The sequence below is a fragment of the Palaemon carinicauda genome, chromosome 21 (assembly GCF_036898095.1).
Source record: "Palaemon carinicauda isolate YSFRI2023 chromosome 21, ASM3689809v2, whole genome shotgun sequence".
NCBI classification, from domain to species: Eukaryota; Metazoa; Arthropoda; class Malacostraca; order Decapoda; family Palaemonidae; genus Palaemon; species Palaemon carinicauda.
Genome location: NC_090745.1, coordinates 36621016 through 36643804, shown reverse-complemented (window position 1 = coordinate 36643804; position 22789 = coordinate 36621016). Strand labels below are relative to the sequence as shown.

Sequence of the window (22789 nt, the reverse complement as noted above, 5' to 3'; positions counted from 1 at the left end):
TATCCTTCAGGTTCCAGAATTCTAACTCCTGGAGCAAATATCCTTAAAATTTTCTCAAGGATATCGCATAATATCAGAGGACGCATTCTTGACACGTAACATAGCAATCTGTACCCCAAATAGCGTTAACGCTTCGAGGGGGACGTGGCAAAAGAATAGAAGGGGGCCGTAACAAGGTTACCCCCGTTCCCGTACTTCTATTAACCACCACCCCAGCGCCATTCCTAGGATGGCGGACATTCCTTGTAGCATTGAACGTGGTACTAGAGATACAGTACGTCAGGGAGGGAACTGTGAAGATCTGTTCTTTTAAGAAAGAAGGGTGGGTCCATCAGGACAACATGGCGATCTCACCCAAAAATAGATTTTTCGCTTCGCTCAAAATCCGTTTTTTGGGCTCAAGCCATGTCATCCTGATGGAAGTATAACAGAGCATTAATGTATCTGTGGATTTTCATCAGTGCCTTAACCTTGGGACAACCTTTCTATGATCATTTGGATCAATCGAGAAAAATGACATTACCGTTATCCGTCATTATCACTAATCATCTCTGATGTTAGTGCTTCCTGCCCCCTATAGGGAAGAGTCATTCTAGACGGTAGAAAAGGGGGGTCTCAAGGTAAGCATATATTGTATGGACAAACATAAGAATACACCAGATGAACAAACCGTCTCGTAGTTTGTGAAAATTACCAAATACTTAACAGTGTTTCTTAAATCCATTGTTTGTGAACATTCAAATATATAAAAGTACATACTCTGGACTATAATCATGCAATTGTCGGGCGAGTTAGGACGCAATTACATTCTAATAGACGTTTATTAGTAAATAAAACGAAAGTAGCATGATAACGGAACTATACATGTAACCTGTACAGAGATTATCTTTCTTTCTTGGAAAGCAAGAAATGATAAGTGCCACTCTCAGATTGAAGAAAATTATAAAACAAATTCTCTACATAATTCCTGTACTGGTTACTTTCATCGGCACTGTGTACTACGTACACCGGCACTAGTGCTATCTGTATAATTCCACACCCGGGATTTTGAACAGAGTGTATCAACCGTGTTTCACACAATTGTACATAATTCCTTTTGTATATATTATGCTTGTATCTTCGCTCTTCCCTCGCACTAAAACGAACATGAAAATTCATGTCTGGTTTTTCCTCTGTAATATTGTCTGTCTTGTGAACTTGTTATGTCCTGTTGCCTTGAGGTTTTGTATATAAGGAGAGAGTTCTACAATAATAGAACTCAGTCATTTCCAACCCGTCTTTGAGTTCACAACCTTACTCGGCGCCGTCACATTGGTGACCCCGGAAGTCGACTCGCTCCCACTGCCTTCCACCCCCACCTCCCTCGCCCCTCCATCGTTGGTACTATGACGAAGACGGACTCTACTACAGCAGTTGGCGCCGCGGCCGACCCATTGAAACTTTCACCGTTCGCCACCGTAGAGGCGTTCGCTTGGTTTCAACGCGCAGAAGTCCACTTCCGTATCAGGGGCGTGACTCGCTCAACCACCAAAGCGGATTATGTTCTCGCGGCGATACCCGAGGACACCTTCCCAGAAATATCCGACTGGCTTTGTGAACAAGGAGACACCCCAATAGCGTATGACGCCCTCAAAACATATCTTCTGCAGCAGTACTCGCCGTCGCCAGCCGCCCGTATAGCGAAGCTTTTTCAGCTCTCGCAACAACCGTTGGGGGACCAAAGGGCTTCGCTTACCCTCAGGGAAATGACCAGTATCGCTCGCCTTCAACCTGCCGCAGACGGCTCTCCTCGTGAGGTGAACCTACTTCGTGCCCTTTGGATACGCCGTTTACCCGAACCTGTACGCGCTGCCATACCCGATGTCGATAGTGTACACATAAAGGACATGATGACCAAAGCCGACGCCCTTATGGACAGCCACTTCAAGACCTCCATCAACGCCTCCACCCCTGACGAAGATGATGCCTATTCAACGTCAACCGAAGCTGACCTGAATGCCGTAGGACATACACGCCTACCCCGTGACGTGCCGAAGCGGCGACAAAGCCACCCACCACCCACCAATCGCTCGCGCCCCAACGAACGACTTCTACAGCCGCTTACTACCTCCCATCCACCGCAGTTTTGCTACTACCACTTCAGATTCGGGGCAACCGCGAAGAAATGTGCCAAGGATTGTCAGTGGAAAAAAAACGTGTAAGTAGGCCATCGCTTGTGGCGGTGGCCTCCCATGTATCTAATCTTTTCTTTTTACAGGATGCAGGAACGGGCGTGCGATTTTTGGTAGACACGGGTGCTTGTCATTCTCTTTTACCAAGGAAACTCTTCAAGGCACGACGTAGTCTGTCTACATCTGCCGACGTCCGCTTAGTAGCTGCCAACGGATCTGCGATACCCACCTACGGTTACGAGAACCTCACATTATCGTTCGGAAACGGTAAATTCAATAGGAAGTTTCTCGTTGCTGACGTCACATTGCCAATCCTCGGTGCGGATTTCCTCTCTCATTTACACCTTCTGGTCGATGTCGCCCACCGACGATTGGTCAATGCAGACTCGTACTTGTCGACACCTCTTCAACCCGGCCCCTCTAACCTCGCTCTCCACAACAGCGCACCCATGGATGCCTACGCCCACCTCCTCACGTCGTACCCGGAAGTTTTCCGTCCAGAACTTCGCCAAACGCCCACGGTTCCTGCCAAGCACGGTATTTATCACCATATGAAGACGACAGGGCCCCCAGTCTTCGCAAAATTCAGACATCTGGCACCGGAACGATTGGCAGCCGCCAAACAGACGTTCGCCGGAATGGAGAAAATGGGCCTTTGCCAAAAGGCCTCCAGCCCATGGTCGTCACCCTTACACATCGTTCTGAAGAAAGACGGCTCCCTCCGTCCGTGCGGGGATTACAGGTGCCTAAACATGCAAACAGAACCGGATCACTACCCCCTCCCAAACATTGCCGACGTGACCTCCTACCTGCACGAAGCGAAGGTTTTCTCTACGCTCGACCTCCTGAAGGGGTATTATCAGGTGCCTATGAACCCAGAAGACATCCCCAAGACCGCCATCACCACTCCGTTTGGTACATACACCTTCAATTACTCCTGTTTTGGCCTTCGTAATGCTGGGGCAACGTTTTAACGTCTCATGGATGGCATCTTAGGGGACCTCCCTTTCTGTGTATGTTATGTGGACGACATACTTGTGTTCTCCTCCTTAAAAGAGGAACACCTCCGTCACCTGCGCATCGTGCTCGACCGCCTGCAACAAAACGGCCTTGTAGTCCGGTACGACAAGTGTACCTTTGGCGCCAACGAAGTGTCGTTCTTAGGGCACCGCATCACTCCTGAAGGTGTCCACCCCCTCGCTGAGAAGGTAGCAGCCGTTCAGAACTTCCCCGTGCCCTCGACCGTGAAAGCTCTGCTGGAATTCTTGTGCATGATCAACTATTATCACCGTTTTCTGCCAGCCATTGCCGCCACTCTTGCTCCCCTCTACGCCTCCCTTAAGGGCAAGCCGAAGGACCTGAAGTGGGGTCCCCTTCAAGAAGCAGCCTTCTGCAATGCAAAGAAGGCCCTATCAACTGCTGCAGCTCTCACTTTTCCTATCCCACACGCCCCTCTCATTCTCTCCACCGATGCCAGCGACGTCGCTATTGGTGCAGTACTCGAGCAGGTGGTCAAAGGCTCGCCCCGCCCATTGGCCTTCTTCAGCAGAAAACTGTCCAAGGCAGAATCGGGTTATTCTACTTTCGATCGAGAATTGCTGGCGGTGCACTTGGCTGTCCGTCACTTTCGCCATTTCTTAGAAGGTACGCCCTTCGTCATTCGCACAGACCACATGCCTCTGGTGCACGTCTTCACTCAACAGTCTGACGCCTGGTCCGCCCGTCAACGCCGACCTCTCTCCGCCGTGGCTGAATACAATTGCACCCTCCAATACGTCCCTGGGAAAATGAATCCCGTTGCCGATGCCCTGTCAAGAAACACGTTGGCTGCCGTTCAACTGGGATTGGATTACAACGCCCTGGCTGAAGCCCAACGACAGGATCCAGAGTATCAAGCTTGTAGGACATCCTGCACGTCCCTCCGTTGGGAAGACTTTCCCCTTGAAGACTCCAACACCACCCTCCTCTGTGACGTCAGTACTGGTAGACCGCGACCTTGGATTCCTGCTCCCATGGGCCGACAGGTGTTTGATTTCATTCACGGCCTTTCACATCCCTCGTGCCGTTCTACTGCACAGCTGCTGAAGGCAAAGTTCATTTGGCACGGCATTTCTAAGGATGCTAAGGATTAGGTCCGCGCCTGTACTTCTTGCCAAACTTCCGAAGTACATCGACACACGGATTCAGGAGTGGGCACCTTTCCTCAACCTCAGCGTCGTTTCGCACACATTCACGTCGACGTTGTAGGCCCCCTACCCACATCACAAGGACATCGTTACCTGTTTACCGTCATCGACCGCTCCACTCGTTGGCCTGAAGCCATTCCCATGGAAACTGCAACGTCCGCCTCATGTACATCTGCCTTACTCTCTGGATGGATTTCAAGATTCGGTATCCCTGAGCATATTACTTCTGACAGGGGAACCACTTTCACCTCTCAATTGTGGATGTCATTAGCGAATCTCCTGGGCATCACCCTACATCAGACAACGGCCTACAACCCCGCTGCCAATGGAATGGTTGAACGTTTTCATCGCACCCTCAAAGCAGCTTTGATGTCCCGCTGCAAGGATTGCAACTGGTTTACTCAGCTTCCCTGGGTCCTCCTGGGACTAAGGACCACTCCTAAAGACACCCTCGACGTCTCGACAGCTGAAATGGTGTATGGCGACCCGTTGGTCGTCCCTGCTGAATTTTTTCCTTCTACAACCTCCTCCGACGATCTCCAGCGCATACGTCACGTCATGGGAAAATTTATTCCGTGCCGCCAGACTTACAAGCCCCCAGCGAAGCATCACATACCAACGGACTTGCACTCTGCAACGCACGTCTTCCTGCACAACGACACCAGCAAGCCACCACTAACGCCCCCTTACACGGGCCCTTTCCTCGTGATCCGACGCAGTCCGAAAGCATTCCTCCTAAACATTCGGGGCAAAGAAGACTGGGTCTCCATTGATCGTCTAAAACCTGCTTATCTTCTGCCAGATGACCCGCCTATAGTTCGCCTCTCTAGATCAGGGCGCCCTATTTAACATGTACAGTATGTCATTTTTAGGGGGGGAGCCATGTACCAACCGTGTTTCACACAATTGTACATAATTCCTTTTGTATATATTATGCTTGTATCTTCGCTCTTCCCTCTCACTAAAACGAACATGAAAATTCATGTCTGGTTTTTCCTCTGTAATATTGTCTGTCTTGTGAACTTGTTATGTCCTGTTGCCTTGAGGTTTTGTATATAAGGAGAGAGTTCTACAATAATATAACTCACTCGTTTCCAACCTGCCTTTGAGTTCACAACCTTACTCGGCGCCGTCACAAGAGCTAGTGTCGCCATGGTAACACTTGATCAAAGGAGGTCACACCCTAAGAGGGATGACCTCTTCTCCCTTTAATTGACAGTTCCAGTCAATTAGCTGTTCATTGTAGAATTAGACAGCGGGTTAAGTACTCTACCCGACGTCACCACATACTGCTTCAGATCATGGACTTGCTTAGCATAGTGTTTGCAGAACACTGTGGATGATTCTCACCCAGCATATGTGCGAGGACATTTGAAGTCCAAACCATTGACTGTCTATAACAGTAATTAGAGGGCAGGTTTTAATACGCTACCTGCCGCCACTACATAGTTTTTCAGTTCATATACCTGTTTCGCATAGTGTTTGTAAAACACTTTGGATGATTTCCATCCAGTGTATGAACGAAGACGCTCAAAATCCATATACTGATAGAAGTTCAGTGGTGAAGCAATCTTTCTTGGATCATGACCTGCGGGAGTACTGTCAGGATCCGCTCTACTAATAAAGTAGGTGAGCTTCGCCCTCAGTTGTTTTAGGGATAAGTTTGATCCAGAGGTTTCTCCTTTAAAGAGCTGTCCTCCCCTGAAGTCTGAAGTTCTACGAAGATAGACCTTTAGACACTCTACTGGACATTGAGAGACATCTTCCTTCAGAGGGCAGATTCTCCAGGGACCCCACCTTTTAGTGGGTAGCTCATTCTTAGCGAGAAAGGATGGATCAGGGAAGAGATTCAGTTCTCCTGTTTCTGAGAACTGAATGTGGCCCTCATCCTTAGAAAGGGCTACTATTTCACTAACTCTAGGCCCTGAGGCTATGGCGAACAGAAAAATAACCTATTGGGTTAGATCCTTAAGCGAACAATCTTCATTGTTCAAGGATGAGGCATAATGTAGGACCTTGTCTAAAGACCAAGAGATGGGCTTTGGTGGTGCAGCAGGCCTAAGCCTCACACATTCCTTCGGGATCTTATTAAAGATCTCATTCGCCAAGTCTACTTGAAAGGCATATAGAAGAGGTCTAGTCAAGGCTGACTTGCACGTAGTTATCGTGTTGGCCGCCAAACCCTGGTTATGAAGATGGATAAAGAAGGACATGCAGAAGTTCATTGAAATCTCTCTTGGTTCTTTTGCTTTTACGAAAGCAACCCACTTTTTCCATGATGACTCATATTGTCTTTTAGTTGACTTAGACTTGTATTCTTCTAAGAATTCTAGATCCCAAATCTTTTCTTAACCGCTAGGGCAAGAAAATCATGCAATGAAGGGTTTGGGTTCTCTGTAATAAATCGGAGGCAATTAATCTCTGAAACTTCTGGAGTTGTCCCAGGTTCAGGATAAAGGACAGCCTCAGCCTCTGTTCCTTCTTCAAGGAGGATAGATTGTTCTTGGGCTACCTGGGAGCCAACAGAGCTACTCCCGCCTGGAAGGATCTCAGCATGTTGAGGACTCTCAGCAGGTGATTGGACGGGATGAACTGGAACTCCTAAGTCTATCCCTTCCATTTCAGAGACATGATGTCTACCATTTAAATTAGAGGATCCTCGTATAGGGCTACATATCAAGGTAGTTCCTTGACGGCGCTCGTAATGAAGAGGTCGGATTGCAGTTCGGGGACTTGTTCCCATCTGGGAGAAAATAGGTCTGCGTCCGTGGACCATTCTAACTCTATCGGCATGAGCCTGAGTAGAGCATCCACTGTCACATTGCGGATTGGTTGTATGTGAACTGCTGACAGGTGCCCTCCTTATAGGTAAGGGATGGCTAACTACACCTAAACTGTATGAGACGTTTCTTAGCATCGTCGATTGCAGCGTCTCGTTGTCGCTTCGGAGTCCCAGATCAGCTGTAGACAATCTTATCTGCTTGGAGAGAGTTTCCCTACTCATGACTGGACCAACATGGTCTTGGGATTTTCGGACTTTGACCTTTGTTAGGGAAGCGATTAATGAAGGACTGCTATCGGTCTTTTTAGGCCTCTTCGAGCGTTTCATGCTTGTTTTCTCCAGGCTCCCAGCGCATCTTGCAGCAGGGCTCTTAGCACAGGGCCTGCCTCTGTTGCGAACTGGAGAGAGATCAGGGTTCCTCCCTGTTCTCGTTTTGGGAATCTGAAATTTATCTTTCATCCACGATGTTCCGGGGACCGGATCATTTCTTCGGATGTTCATAGACCAGCCACCTTGGGTGCTGGCCACCCCAGCCTCTTGTCCAGAACATTGTTGCCTGAACCTTTCTTAGGCTTAAATATTGCATGACTGTGTCTGCCAATTTTATGAAGGCAGCTAGGACTCTGTCTAGTCTGACGAGTATCTTTCCCAGGAAGTGTGTTACTTTGTGTAACCTAAATCCTAGATAGGAGGGGAAAGGGTGATTGACTGGAAGCTGCCGATAGACGACTTTCAGGTCTGGTAAGACTATATGCACCCTTTTTTGCAGCGGGGTCCTTATGTTCAGGAGGATAAACATCCTGGACTCGTTGTTTTATTTGGACTTGTTGAGTGGCGACAAGTCCTGAATGACTGAATTTTCTTGAGTCCTTCTCGTAAACACACAACGGCCTTCCCTGGAATTCGGTGGACTAAAGTTTCCTTACCACCTGTATGCTCTAGAGCTCTCAGGTAAACTCCTCCAAGAGGGTTTTTGATAATCGGAGGAGTAGAGGAAATGGTGGTAGAGATATCTCCACCTCTCATCTTAGTCCCATCTTGATTAGGCCATGGACCCAAGGATCGAAGGTCCAGCGATCCTAAAGGAATCTCCCTCCTACTAGAAGCATTTCTATGCTACGACTGATCAGTAGGAATCTCTTTTCAACCATCTGTCTGTGACATCTCGGTCACTACAACTGTGGATTGTTGTTGAACCGCTCGAAATGGATGTCCAGACCTCTCCATCTTCCTTTTAGGTTGGAGACCCACAACCTTAGAAGATTCTCTTTTTGAAAGGATGCCCCACTTTTGGAGAAGTCCTACTTTCTCCGTGGAGGTGTTCTTAATCACTTTCTTGACTACCTCGTCTGGAAAGAGGTCTTTACCCCAGATGTTGGAAGATATTAGCTTTTTTGTATCGTGTTTCGCTGTTGCGTTAGCTAACACAAACTCCCTACATGTTCTTCTATCCTTTATAAAGGCATAAAGGTCTTTTACTAAAGTAGCCATATGTATTTTGGCTAAGACCTTAAGCATGTCTGGGGTATCTTGATGAGCCGAACAGAACTCTATGTAGTTCTGTAGAGATAAGGAGGCTGCAAGTCTCTCCTTTGTTTCTTGTTCATCCTGTAAGAGAAACTCAGATAATTCTGGAAGATTTTCCTTAAATTGTCGGCTGGCGACATCCGCCTCAAGTCTTCCTACTGAAAAGGTGAAATGGGCCTCCTTCCAGTTCTTCTCCTGTCTGGGAAATGCTAGTGACAGAGGCTCGCACTCCTTGAGTGTAGGACAAAGTTTACCTGTCTCTATTGCCTCAGTAACATATTTGAAAGCCTTCTCCGTAAAGGGGAATGAAATTGAAACAGGAGCAAGAAAGGAAGAGTGCTTGTTACCTGGTGTGGATACCTTCGACACCGAGTAACCCGCCTTTTCTATCCTGCTTGATAGGATAGCATGTGCTTTATCATTGTCGAGAATCATAACCTCCTTTGATTCCGTTCCTTTTCCTGATGTTGGTTCATCCTTCAGTCTAATGAGACAGTTCGGGAAAGCGTCAAAGCTTGGCCAGAACTGGATTTTGTCCAAAGGAACAGCACCCATCTTCTCCGAGATGTAGAGTTTGCCGTTTAAAATCGGCATTAGTTCTGCAAACCTCCAGGGATTGGTTGTGGAGTATGTCAGAAGGTCTTGATCCACGAGTCTTTTGTACGACCCTTTAGGAGCGACAAGTGGAGCTTTACCAAGCTCTACCTTGCATTTTGCTTCCTGCTTTGTGCTGTTTGCACAAATTTTCTACTAGATTCTTGTCTTGGGCTCATAACTGGCTCATTTCATCTAAAAGAGGGATAGAAGGTGGAGATATCGATGTCGCTGGCTCATGAGCCTGTTGGGACGGAGACAATTCCAACCCGACATTCTCCCCTTCTTCCCGTGGCCGCTTTTTGCCCTTCTTCCCGAAGGTTATCTGGCCATCGGGAAATATACCTCGTGTCTGGGGTACCACTATTTCCTTACTCGCTGTTGGAAATGGTAACCTACGCATCTTGTCATTAGGCAGGTAAGGTCCCGGAGAGATTTTCTGAAAGCCTCTCACCCAGTTGCGTAGTTTAAAACGAGCTGCATCCCTAGTCTCCACCGACTTGGGATTCTTGAAACCTTCGGACAATAGGGCCCGACATACTTTGCAGGCCTGCGGGTTCCAATACTGCAGGTGTTCGGAAATAATGTTGCAGGGGGCATGAAACCTGCACGCATTATGTCCGTAAAAACACTTACTCTTAGTTTTGCAGAAGACTGCAACACATGACATCTGCCGTTCCTCCAGTAAAGAAAGGAAAACAAAATGAGTATACGATTGATTATCTCACTGATAATCAATAAATCAAAAGTCATATCTTAACAGAATAGCTTAGGATAGCAAGCTATAAAGGGATAGTAGGAGACACATACTTGTGTATCCCTTGCAAGCAAATGCTGGTACCTCCCCTCAGTATTAAATGATAGGAATTTCCTTTTCGAAGGAATTCCAACTGAAAAAGGGGGTTTTCTAACCCCTAGGGATAGGGAAGTGTATACTTAGCTGTCCCTTTCATACTAAATACTGTGGGGTACGGAAGACTGATTTCTCACTCAGCTTAACGAAGAAACACTATTCCTTCAATGTAAGAGCGGCTGCAGCATAAGCTCACATGAGGATACCCAAGATATGCTAGAAATAGTTACTGTATAATCATACTGTAGTTTTCTATTTGCAGTATACACTATATTGCAATATACTGGCTACTGTATAATTATATATAGTATGATCTAGCCAAAGTGTTGCCTTTCTGATAAGCAACTGACTGTACGGTCCAGCTGGCATGATGCCAACTGGATTGGGGAAAGGAAAGACATATTTGTATATATCCCACCCAACTTATTTGTTGTGACCCCCCTTACAAAATTAAAACATAGAGTTTCCTAATCATGGAGACTCGAGGATCAGGGCTCTGCCCTTTAAGGGTTAGGAGTGTAATCTCCAGTCCTTAAAATTTTAATATTGTAGGGTAATCTGAAGACTGATTTCTAATCAGAATATTGAAGAATTAAATTCTTTCAATATGAGATTGGGTTCCACAAATATTTGGGTAGGATTTTCAAATATATTGAAAAACACTACTAGCATAAAATATACAGAAGCTTTCTATTTGTAGTATATCCTATACTGCAGAAATACTAACTACTTGTATAAACATATACTGTAGTACAGCCAGCATATCGTCGACATAGCTAGCTAATGCTAGCACATCTAGCCTGCTAGCTAAAGGAAAGAGAGATAGCATGGAGAACAGGCTACCTAATACTGTATATATATACAGTAAAAGGGATGTAAAAGTCTACTATTACTACCTTCTCCAGAAAGAAGGGGAGAATATAAAATTCAAGCTTCCATCCAGCTACAGTACTGTCGCCGGCAAGGATCTGTCTAAACCTTGCCGGCCGGCACCGCTGGCAGTACTGCCGGCCGGCAGTATCAGTATAGTTGGCGTGCTGCCGGTTGAGCAGGCACCATTCTGTGCCGGCCTGGTAGGCACCACCCCGGCAGTAGCCACTGTTGCTAGCAGTTCAAGAAAGAACTGAAGAACCTTTGTAAACAGAAGGGACTTCCCACTTACAGCCAATATGGCCAGCAGCTGCCGGCTGGCAGCTGCCCTGGTTGCCTGCCAGCAGTCATCATGACTGCCGACCAGCAGCAGCCATGACTGCCGGCCGGCAGTAGTCTTTACTGCTGGCCGGCAACTAAAAGGGCCGGCAGCTCACAGCTGTCATTACTGCCGGCCGACAGACGTTAAGACTGCCGGCCGGCAGCTATCAACTGTAAGAGGGGGAGTCTGGTCGATCCCGGCAACCCACCGGCAACAGTAAGGTTGCCGGGATTCGCCAACATAAAGGGATAGAAGGGAAGGGAAAAGAGGGTCCTGTGAAAGGTAGAGCAGGAGCCGGCCGTAGCCTGTCCTGCCCCACCTGACAAACTCCGTTCCTGTATTCAAACTATCCCAGGTGGCTAAAGAATTTTATTCCTTAGCCTAGGGTTATATTAATGCAATTAAGAGGTTGGTACCACCCTCGCCACCACCTCTAATGGCAAGGAAACGGGGTTGCAGTGCCAGTGTCCCCTAAGCATTAGAAGAATTCTATTCCTCAGCCTAGGGTCCACTAACACAGAACTAGTCTGCTAGGTCACAGGAAGAAGGGTCATATCGTACAGACCCTTCAGGAGTGGCCTAGGGAGATCTAGCCTAACGTAGCAAAAGAATTCTATTCATTTTGCCAGGTAGCTACCGACAACAGACTAAATACTCTGAGATTCTGGCCAAAACCCCAAAAACCTGCAACTGCGGTTACAGAGGAAGGGCAGAAAAAACCGTAGGAAAGTCATGCCTGAATTAAAAATTCGAGGCCAACCCTCTAAGGTTGTAGCCTGGGGCTACACTCAGAGGGAAGAGGGATTACCCTTAATCTCCCTTTTTTGAGAGGGGTAAAGTTCACCCAATTAAAAGAGATACCTATCTCTGCATAACTGAAATCACCATACACAAGGGTAACCAGGGAATGTCTAACGTATAATAACACGCCAGGTTAGGTACCTAGGCGAGACGAGATCTCGGTTACCTCACTCTCCGAGACTCTAACTATACGATCGACATGGAAAGGAAAAATATGCACAATGTAAATGTCCTTACAAGAATATATTGCCTAAATAACTAACATAATAGAATAATTAATTAATGATATATGATGCTATTTAAAAACCGGGAAGTCGTTCTGCTAACTAAATAACATGCCCAACGAATGACAGCGCTCATAGCGCCTCCGGTACAGGCTAGCTCTAAACACAATAAATTACTCAAATTTCACTGTGAAAAGAAAGCTAAAAAACTATTCATTGTATAGACCCAATACTCAACTTTCCGAAGGAGAAAGAAGTTGGAGAATGCATAATAAATCTTTGAAAATCGATCGAAAAGTTAGATCAACAGGGAACACCACTGAGCGAAATCGCTACAAAATAAGGAATGTCCGCCATCCTGGGAATGGCGCTGGGGTGGTGGTCAATAGTGGTACGGGAACGGGGGTAACCTTGTTACGGCCCCCTTCTATTCTTTTGCCACGTACCCCTCGAAGCGTTAACGCTATTTGGGGTACAGATTGCTATGTGATGTGTCAAGAATGCGTCCTCTGATATTATGCGATATCCTTGAGAAAATTTTAAGGATATTCGCTCCAGGAGTTAGAATTCTGGAACCTGAAGGTTAGTTCTCTGGGAATATCACTGTAGTATATAATATATCCTTTTGAAGCTACCTTAGGAACTTCTATCAGGATGACATGGCTTGAGCCCATATATATATATATATATATATATATATATATATATATATATATATATATATATATATATATATATATATATATATATATATATATATATATTATGCATACATATATATACATACACACAAACACACACATATATATATATATATATATATATATATATATATATACAGTATATAAATCGTTAGAAAAAAAATGGCAGTTTTCGTAAGCTTATAGCATTTTTTTTTTGTCTAAGTAAATGTGCGAAAAAAGATTTTTATATAGAAATTTTCATATTTCTATATAATAGCCTACCATTCAAGGAAATTCCATTCAAAAGGTATATAAAACGTGAACGTTATAATTATGTACAGTGTTATACATACCTAAACTCAGGCCAAACTATGTGGCTCAAAACGTATATAAATGCTTATTTCTTTTTCTTTTCCCTGATAAATCTGTAATAAATAATATTATAAGAAGTAATATCAGCAATAGAAAGCTGCATAAATTACGAAGTGGCTATATTGTTGCAGTTGTGTATGTATCAAGCCAAATTACTACTGCTGCTCACCTGCAAATATATTCATGGTTAGTATGCCATTACCTATGCCATACTTCGTGGCCGAAATCTTGGTGGGTGTAATGAAGTTGAATTACTGTGAGTGCTACAACGCTGCTACTCTCTGACTTTGCCTTGCTTCCTGTAAACACTGGGCATAAAAGTATAAACAATTGAAATTAAACAAATAACTTTAGATGCTAAAGACTTCAATCTAATATGCAGATACAATGTAAGAAGAATTATATTCCTCTTTGAGATAATTTATATGAAATCAAATACTACATTACATACACTACATCAGTTATTTGATATTACATAATTAAAGTCTAACACATTCAGACAATGCAATAATGTTACAATGATGTTCATGCAATACTATTGTACTACATAACTTTACACATAAATACATACATACATAACAGTCTACTCCCCCTTTACTTGACATATTACAAAACTTCACAAATCTAATCTCTCAGGGGGCTCCCCTCTATTCATCCTGTTAGGAAGTATCATAACTTCATCCTAAACTGGTGTATGAATGGAATCTGAATCTAGATTTGACTCATTTGATCTAACTAATAATGGAATTTTTCATATCTAATATTTGAATTAGCTCCTTGTATCATATTTACTGGCTATAATTAATCAACATGGTGTTTAACAATATTTCCACCAGCTTGAATATCATAATGTGAATTTCCCATCTCTCTACTAATCTCTCCTGGTACCAACTTCTCTGAGGTATTGTTTGATCTTATCATGACATGATATGAAGGAGAAAAATTCCATACTTTTGGAAGATTTTCCACTTGTTTATAAGCTCTCTGTTCTCATTGACTTTGTAAACTTGAATACATTAAATCTAAATTACACCTAATCCTCCTCCCCATCAACAAATTGGATGGTGTCACACCTGTTGTGCTATGCTCTTTTGATCTACATGACAATAAGTACTTTGACATATGAAAAATGTATTACCTGAATATTCTTTTTTACACTTCATGACATGTTTAAATGTTTGAACAAATCTTTCAGCTTCTCTAATTGTGAAATGAGATTGTTGCTGAAAGTTTATGATTATTGCCATATACGTTGCAAATTGTTTGTTACAATTCTTTTTAGCACACCGTGTTACAAAAAATTATATTAGTGTTTTTGTAGTTGCGCAAGATGTAACCATTTTAATTCAAGATAATGTAACCAATCTAAACCAAGTAAGGTTTTTCCTTTATCTTTAACTACTATTAATGGCATTCTGTCTATCTTCTGTTCTTTATACTGTACTTCTACTTGTTAGGCACCATAAACCCGAATATCAAAGCCATTATAACTTTTCAAAACTCTATTTGTACCTTCTATGAAGAAATCAGGGATGGTTTTCACTGGTTTGTTTTTCAGACATAAATGATACATCAGCTGTTGTGTCAACTTGCATTGTAATTGGTTTTCCCCAATCAACTTCTTCTATGATGTTTTTCTTTTTTTTTTCTTTTCTTTTTTTATCTTTGTATGATGTTTTTTTTTTTTTTTTATCTTTGTTGACAGAATTTATACGCAACACAAAACCAGTTTCTACCCTATCCTGGTTAACATGATAATTTTCTGCATTTTCCTCTTGGCACATACCAGTATGAACTGCATCAATTATTTTCTTTGCACATTGTTTAGGATATCTACAAACATTTGTATTTATACGATTTATACGATTTCTTTGATTCCTATGCAAGATAATAATTTTTACCACACCTATAACATTTGTTTTTTTATGCTGTGTCTGTGTATAGATACGATTCTGATATTAATGAACTTTAGGAGCATACAATTTCCTTTGACTAGGCTTTGACAGATTCCTTTTCTGATTCTTATTATCTCTGAACTTTAAGCAGCCTACTTAATTTATTTTAGAGATTTCCATTCTATTCCTTGTGGAACTATCTATTATGTTACTTTGGCTATTTGATGTTTTCACAGTTCGGCCTATAATTAATACCTTCTCTAGTGTTAAATCTTTATCTTCCAGTCAATTTTTTCTTAGCCCTTGTGATGTACAATTATGCTATGACTTGGTCTATTAGAAAGGGCTGGAGTTGCGGATGAAAATCTGGATGGCACTGTCAGCTTCATTAGCACTGACTGTAAGGGTTAGATGGAAGAAACTACAATATTTCTAACTCGAGAATTTCATATGTAGCAGCTAAATATTTTAGTCGAGTTACAAATGCATGTAAAGATTCATCTGACTTTTGATATGTGTATGCCATGAATTTATAACTTCGAAAAAAATATTGACCCAAAGAGCAAATTATGTGGTAAGAGCCTTAATTGCAGTTTCACTTGTTAACTGCTGGTGGAAAGGTCTTAACCATGGATAGATTTCCTTATTTCACAATCGATTCCGGTTTGGTTGCGTTGAGGTGAGGCTCAACTCTTCTTTAATGTATTTGTTCATGTAGTGTTTGTTCGTGTACCTTTTTATTTCCTGTGTCTAAAATACGTTAAAGAACTTAAAAACACATGAAAAGTTTAATAAAATCCAGTTGCATTTCACATATTTATTGAAAATATTTAACCAAAATAATTATAGAGAAAGAAACTAGAAAATTATTTTACAAAAAATACAAATATACATATATACAAAATAAAAACTTAGGAAAACATTCATGAGAAGATGGGTAGCAATTTACGATAGCCAGAAGGGTATTTGGTCTTATAGAGGTCATAATCTGAAGAGAGAAATAAAGTTAAGTTTTTTGGGCAATATTTTTTTCGAAATTTCACGAATTTTTGTGTGGTGAATAAATTATGACCTAGCTACAAATAATGAAACCCTATTATCGTAGAATGTTACTTACTGTTTTGTAAGGGGTCAAGTGTAAAATTTATAACATCTTTTATAAATATTCATATGTCAGGAAGGACAAATTACAAAATAAATGCTAAAAAGGGCAAAGAATGAGATATTTTGGGTAAAAAACTTTTCACACACACACACACACACACATATATATATATATATATATATATATATATATATATATATATATATATATATATATATATATATACTCTCTCTCTCTCTCTCTCTCTCTCTCTCTCTCTCATATATATATATATATATATATATATATATATATATATATATATGTATATATATATATATATATATATATATATATATATATATATATATATATATATATATATATATATATATACTGTAATGATTAAAACACCGGAAATAACACAAATAAATAATATCAGAAAAATTCCCCAAATTCTCCCAACCATCATCTCAGAAGAATTTACTACAGTACATGTGGTCGGTAGCCATATCACCTATTATTCTTTTCCTACACTAATAAACGATAAAAGTATCAATGTAATAAGTAAGTAGATAGTTCATTATTGATGAGCACCGAAAACACTAAAAATTACATAAATGAATAATTTCAGAGAAATTCAATAAATTTCCAAAAAACTACATATTAGAAAATTCCACTATGACTCACGTTGTCTGTAGCCATGTCATCTATTTATACTTCCCAACACTAATAAATACTAATACTATCAATATAAAAAGTGTGTAAACAGTTCATTAGTTAACTAAAATATAACTAATATAAATAATCTCAGAAAAAAACCTCTAAAATTCAAATAACTGAATCTAAGAAAAAAAAGGACTAAGGCCCACGAGTTTTTCAAATCCTCTCTACACTTTCCAACACTCAAAAACTCTATTAGTATCAATATTATTACATAAACAGTTCATTACTGATGAGTAAAACAAAAACTGAAAAAGTAGTACTCGAAGAAAAAAAATCACTAAAATTCAATTAGTGGAATCTCAGAAAAATATACCATACTCTAAAAAGTAATAGATACAATTTTGTAAACAGTTCATTATTGTCTAGTAACAACAACACACACACGCACACACAAAAAACACCAAATATTAATTATCTAAAAAAAATGCACAAAATTCCAAAAAAGCTATATCTTAGATAAAAATACGAACCCACATGTCGTATCCTCATCATTTATTTACACTTTCCGACAATAAACCTCTATTACTATAAATAGTATTACGTAAAAACTTCATTACTAACGAGTGAAAAGAAAAAAAGAAAAAAAAATTTACTCGCCAGGACGTGGTACCCAAACAATCAACCCATGCTCTGCAACAATAACAAACTTTACATCTATCATCAGTACCGTGTAAAAATATGAAAAGTAAAAAAAAAAATTGGGGGGGAGGGAGAGGTTACTCAGGGTCTACAGGATTCATTGGGTCGACGTCAACCTTAGGCAAGTTTAGAAATGAAGGAAGCAGTAGAGCTGTACTGGATAGCGTCTTGACTCGACCATGACTGGTAGCCTTCTGAGTTCTGGCTCACTGGCTGCAGGCGATAAAAAAAAGAAGAAAAAAAAACTGATTTCAACACACCACACCTATAAAGGGTTAAACACTTACCAAACTTCTCTACTTGCACTATACAGTGGGAATGTTTTTTTTTTTTTTTGTGCATCTATAATACTACCTAATGCTTCTAGAATCTCAAAATCATCTATTCATTGTTGCCATCATGTGGCAACAAAATTTTGATCTGCAGCAATGCTGAATCGATCATGGAGTTTTATGTCAAGTACCTGAATTACCTTAGACTAACTGAACTTCCTAAACTAGAAAAAATTAATTCTAATTTCCACCCTTCACTTATTAGGCTAGGATTTTATGTAGTTTATGATGCTTCACACATAACGACCCTAACCTACTGGTAAAACTGTACATTCTCACCTAGTGGAAAATTTTACAACCCTACCTTATATTTCTTATCACAAAAAAAAGAGACATAGGACAGGACCTTTTGAGCTCTTTGTTAAGAAGGATTCTTCTTTCTTGATAGACCTGCGTCTCCGGCAATGTTCTAGCAGAATAAACTTCTTAGAGGGCGTAGGCTACATTCTTAATAATGGTTTGATTTTGGAGTGTTCTTCTCCTAGAAGAGCTGCTTACCATAGTCAAAGAGTCTCTTCTACCCATATCAAGAGGAAAGTAGCCACTGAACAATTACTAGAAGTTAAGCTATTGAGAGGAGAAGAATTGTTTGGTAATTTCAGGGTAGTCAAGTGTATGTAGAAAGAGGACAATTTGTAAAGAATAGACTAAACTATTTTATGAATGTGTCGGCGAAGATTAAATGATTCGTAACCAGAGAGAGGGATCCAATGTAGTACTGTCTGGCCAGCCATTCAAAGAACCCAATAACTCTCTAGCGGTTGCATCTCAACGGCTAGCTGATGCCTTGGCCAATCTACTACCTACTATAAAAAATTATTTAATAACATCTTGAATATAGGAAATAGAAGCTACAAAGTCGATGCATTTATATACTGCCACCTTCACTGATGACACACGCACACACAATATATATATATATATATATATATATATATATATATATATATATATATATATATATATATATATATATATATATATATATATATACATATGTATATATATGTATGTATATATATATATATATATATATATATATATATATATATATATATATATATATATATATATATATATATATATATGTATATATATATATATATATATATATATATATATATATATATATATATATATATATATATATATATATATATATATATATATATATGTATATATATATATATATATATATATATATATATATATATGTATATATATATATATATATATATATATATATATATATATATATATATATATACATAGGTATATATATATATATATATATATATATATATATATATATATATATATATATATATATATATATATATACATACATATATATATATATATATATATATATATATATATATATATATATATATATATATATATATATATGTGTGTGTATATATATATATACATATATATATATATATATATATATATATATATATATATATATATACTTACATAAAAACCATTAAGAAACCGTGATAAACATTTATACAAATTCATATAAGAAGTAGAAAAAAAAAATTATCAAATGAAAATATACATAAAACAAGTGGAACCAACCTCAGAGAAGCTTAAAAACTGAGCGGCATCAACAAATGTAAAAGAAAACGAGTAAGGCTATGACAAGTACAATTGAGTGGAGGAAGCTTAATAGTGTTTAACGATGGAACGATTCTTTCATTCAATATTGACTCATGAATAGGCAAGTCGTGGTTATTAGATACTTACCCTCTAATGTTAAAATCTTTATTTTCAATATTTATTACACATTTAAGCATGATTGCGAATATTCGAATGTTCTGGGCCGGATATTCTGCCACCTGTTCGTAAATTCACACCTCACTGAGAATCAATTCTGACCTTCAACAACCTCTTGGTAGATCAAACGTAAGTCCCAGACATTTACTTTTGGCAAATATATCAATACACTACACCAGATATCAAAGAACTCAATCAATTTTTAAAGTAAAAAATCAAGCTAGCTGTGGGAGCTGATTCTTAGGAATTAAGTTTATTTCCACACCTGGAAAATGTTGTATGATTTTCATAAAGTTTTGTCTGAAAAAATCACCATGAACATAAAGAAAACTTTCATCAAATTTGAGTTTAGGTAATGTGGATATTTTTGGAGTCTGAGGTAATTCATCATTTGATAACTTGTTAAAATGCTTAAAAATCAATTTAGTGGAAAAACAGTTTTTCTTAAAATAATCACATAAATAAAGTATTTATGGATAAGAATATTTCCATTTAGAGGTAATAAGAAGCGCTCTGTTGAGATTAGTATAAATAGAGTTTAATTTAAATAATAAAAACAAGAGCTATAAGAACTCGACCCTACTCCAGTAAACGTCTTTTTTTTCTAAAAACCGTGGTATTGAAACCTTCCCTCACTCTGTCTAGATACAAGTACATCTAAAAAAAGGTAGTTTATTTCCTTCCTCCTTTTCTAAGGTGGACTTTAAATTGTTATGCTGTGAATTGGCAAAATCCAGGAAGGAGTCAGCACAGAATTCATTTTTAATAGAGCGCAAGGTGTCATCAACATATTTAACATAAAACAGGGGATGGTATCTCAAAAGACAATTTTCGAGCATGGTCTCCTCCAGGGAGCAAATGAAAATGTTAGCAATCTCTTACCAACAGTTTACTTATAACCTGATATCTTTCTTCCTTCACTTATTCTATTTATCACTTCTCTTATTTTGCCATTATCTGTTAGGTCTGCTTTCAGATACTTCTATGAACCACAAGATTTCTTTTGCTACATTAACGTTCTTGCTCCATCGTTTTGATTTTCATTCACCCTTATTAAAATACTTTTTGTTACGTTTCTTCACGTTGCTCTTCTCAGGTGAAAACTTCAACCTCTTTTGCTAGTATCTGTATTTTTTCTTTACTGTTCCCAAGTAACTCTCTTTTTTCCACACCTATATCAACACAAACTTAATATTGTTCATTTTAATTTCAACTTTATGCAACTACAAACAGGGGGGATTCATATGTTATTTTTAATGTAGGGGAAAAATGGAAAGAGCAGAGGTCAACTAATTTTTATAAAATAAAAAAAGAACAAATATGTAGATTCAAAAGGAATATTGAAAATATCAGCTATGTGAAAAGATAAGAGTGTTTTAGGTGGATTGGTTATATGAAGATAATAGATTTGATTGCCTTATTCCTTATTCTATGTTTGGGTTCCCCGAGGTCCCTCAGTGTGAGGGACTTGTGGAAAGTGGTAGTAGTGGTAGGAAAAGGAACTCCCCTTAACAATGAAGTCCTAAGAGTACATGTGAGAAAAGGGTAAATGGCTCAGTATGCATAGGGGATATAATGTATTGTCGTTGAGGCTCCTGATAATTGACTAGCATGAAATATATGTGAAATATTGGCTCATTCATAATTCCGCAATTTAGATTAAAAATAGTAGAGTTATATGTGTTTGCATGCTGGTAAATTAACATATTCAACACTGTTTTCCCAAATTCCTTGTATGCTGCATATTAACATCATCGAGCACAGAATACGCCTGCACTGATCATCTTATAAGGAATATAAATTTTGCCATACTATAATAAGTTGTAAGTGTGTTCAGACCTTATTTAGATATAATAATTTAGTTATAAGAGAGTTCAACTAGATTGCCGATGACAAACCATTTCAAGTAACAGCTGTGACCCTAGTTTTATTTTACATGTAACATTTTTTTTCTTCAGTTGAGAGTGGGATGTGGTGACGTAACAGCAAGGGACCATAATGTGACCCTCCAATACAGTACTGATTATGGAATCTCTTGGACCACAGTCCACCCTACAACTGACCTCCTTTATTCGAGCCCTGATTGTATTCACGAACTACAAACCCCAACCGTTTACTACCAGAACAGTGCGAGAAAATGGCGCCGACATATCATACCCTTGCAAGGACTCGAAATTTGTGGGTAAGGCTGTGATAAATTGAGTTTCGTGGTTCAGTATTCTTGTTAATAATGAAATTATCCATACTTTCTGGTAACTCATTTTCCAAGTAAAAAAAAAACAAGCATATTACTTTTTGAAAAATTTTCTTAGAAATTTTTTCCTGCCTCCAGTCTAAACTGCTGAATACCAGATCTCAGAGAAGTAAAAGCTGCGGATATGGGAGAGCGGTATTTGTCAGAAAGAAGTCAACTCTCATATATTGCACGGGGGAATTTTTAACACTCCTAAGATAAAGGAATCAGAAAATAATGGTCAAAACTATAGTATTAAGGCTGATTTTTTAACAGTCTAGAAGCTTCAAAGTTGGGTCATAAATCAATTGAAATAAAAAGAGGGTTTTAAATTTTTCACACTAATATGACACATTAATACTTCACTTTTGCCTCCTTCATTTTTATTTTCTATATCATCACCATATACTATGTCAATAAAAATTATACAAAACCACAATATCGATGCATTCACATCTACTGCTGCTAATATTTGATTATAATTTGTTAGATCAGACGATTTCCAGAATTCGAGGAGAACAATCTTTCATTTCTACATATTGCAGGAATATATTGATTGCGAAACATTTCGTATTTATAATTTACACTTTTCCTCCTCATCTTTCTTTATACTTATGACCTGGGGCCTCTCCACTGTTTATTTTCGTCCATTTCGACTTCCTCTGCGAAGGATTGCTGTAGAAAAGGACGCAACGAATCCTTTTTAATTT

The 22789-nt window shown here is 39.5% G+C and overlaps 1 protein-coding gene across 1 annotated transcript in view; it reads left to right on the top strand.

The window, feature by feature from the left end:
• Positions 1–22789, top strand: part of LOC137614836 (reelin-like) — a 596609-nt gene that overhangs the window by 346010 nt on the left and 227810 nt on the right. The window contains exon 29 of the mRNA XM_068344496.1: positions 21805–22028. Within this exon, the coding sequence (XP_068200597.1) occupies positions 21805–22028 (224 nt within the window). The remainder of the gene's footprint in view (positions 1–21804; positions 22029–22789) is intronic.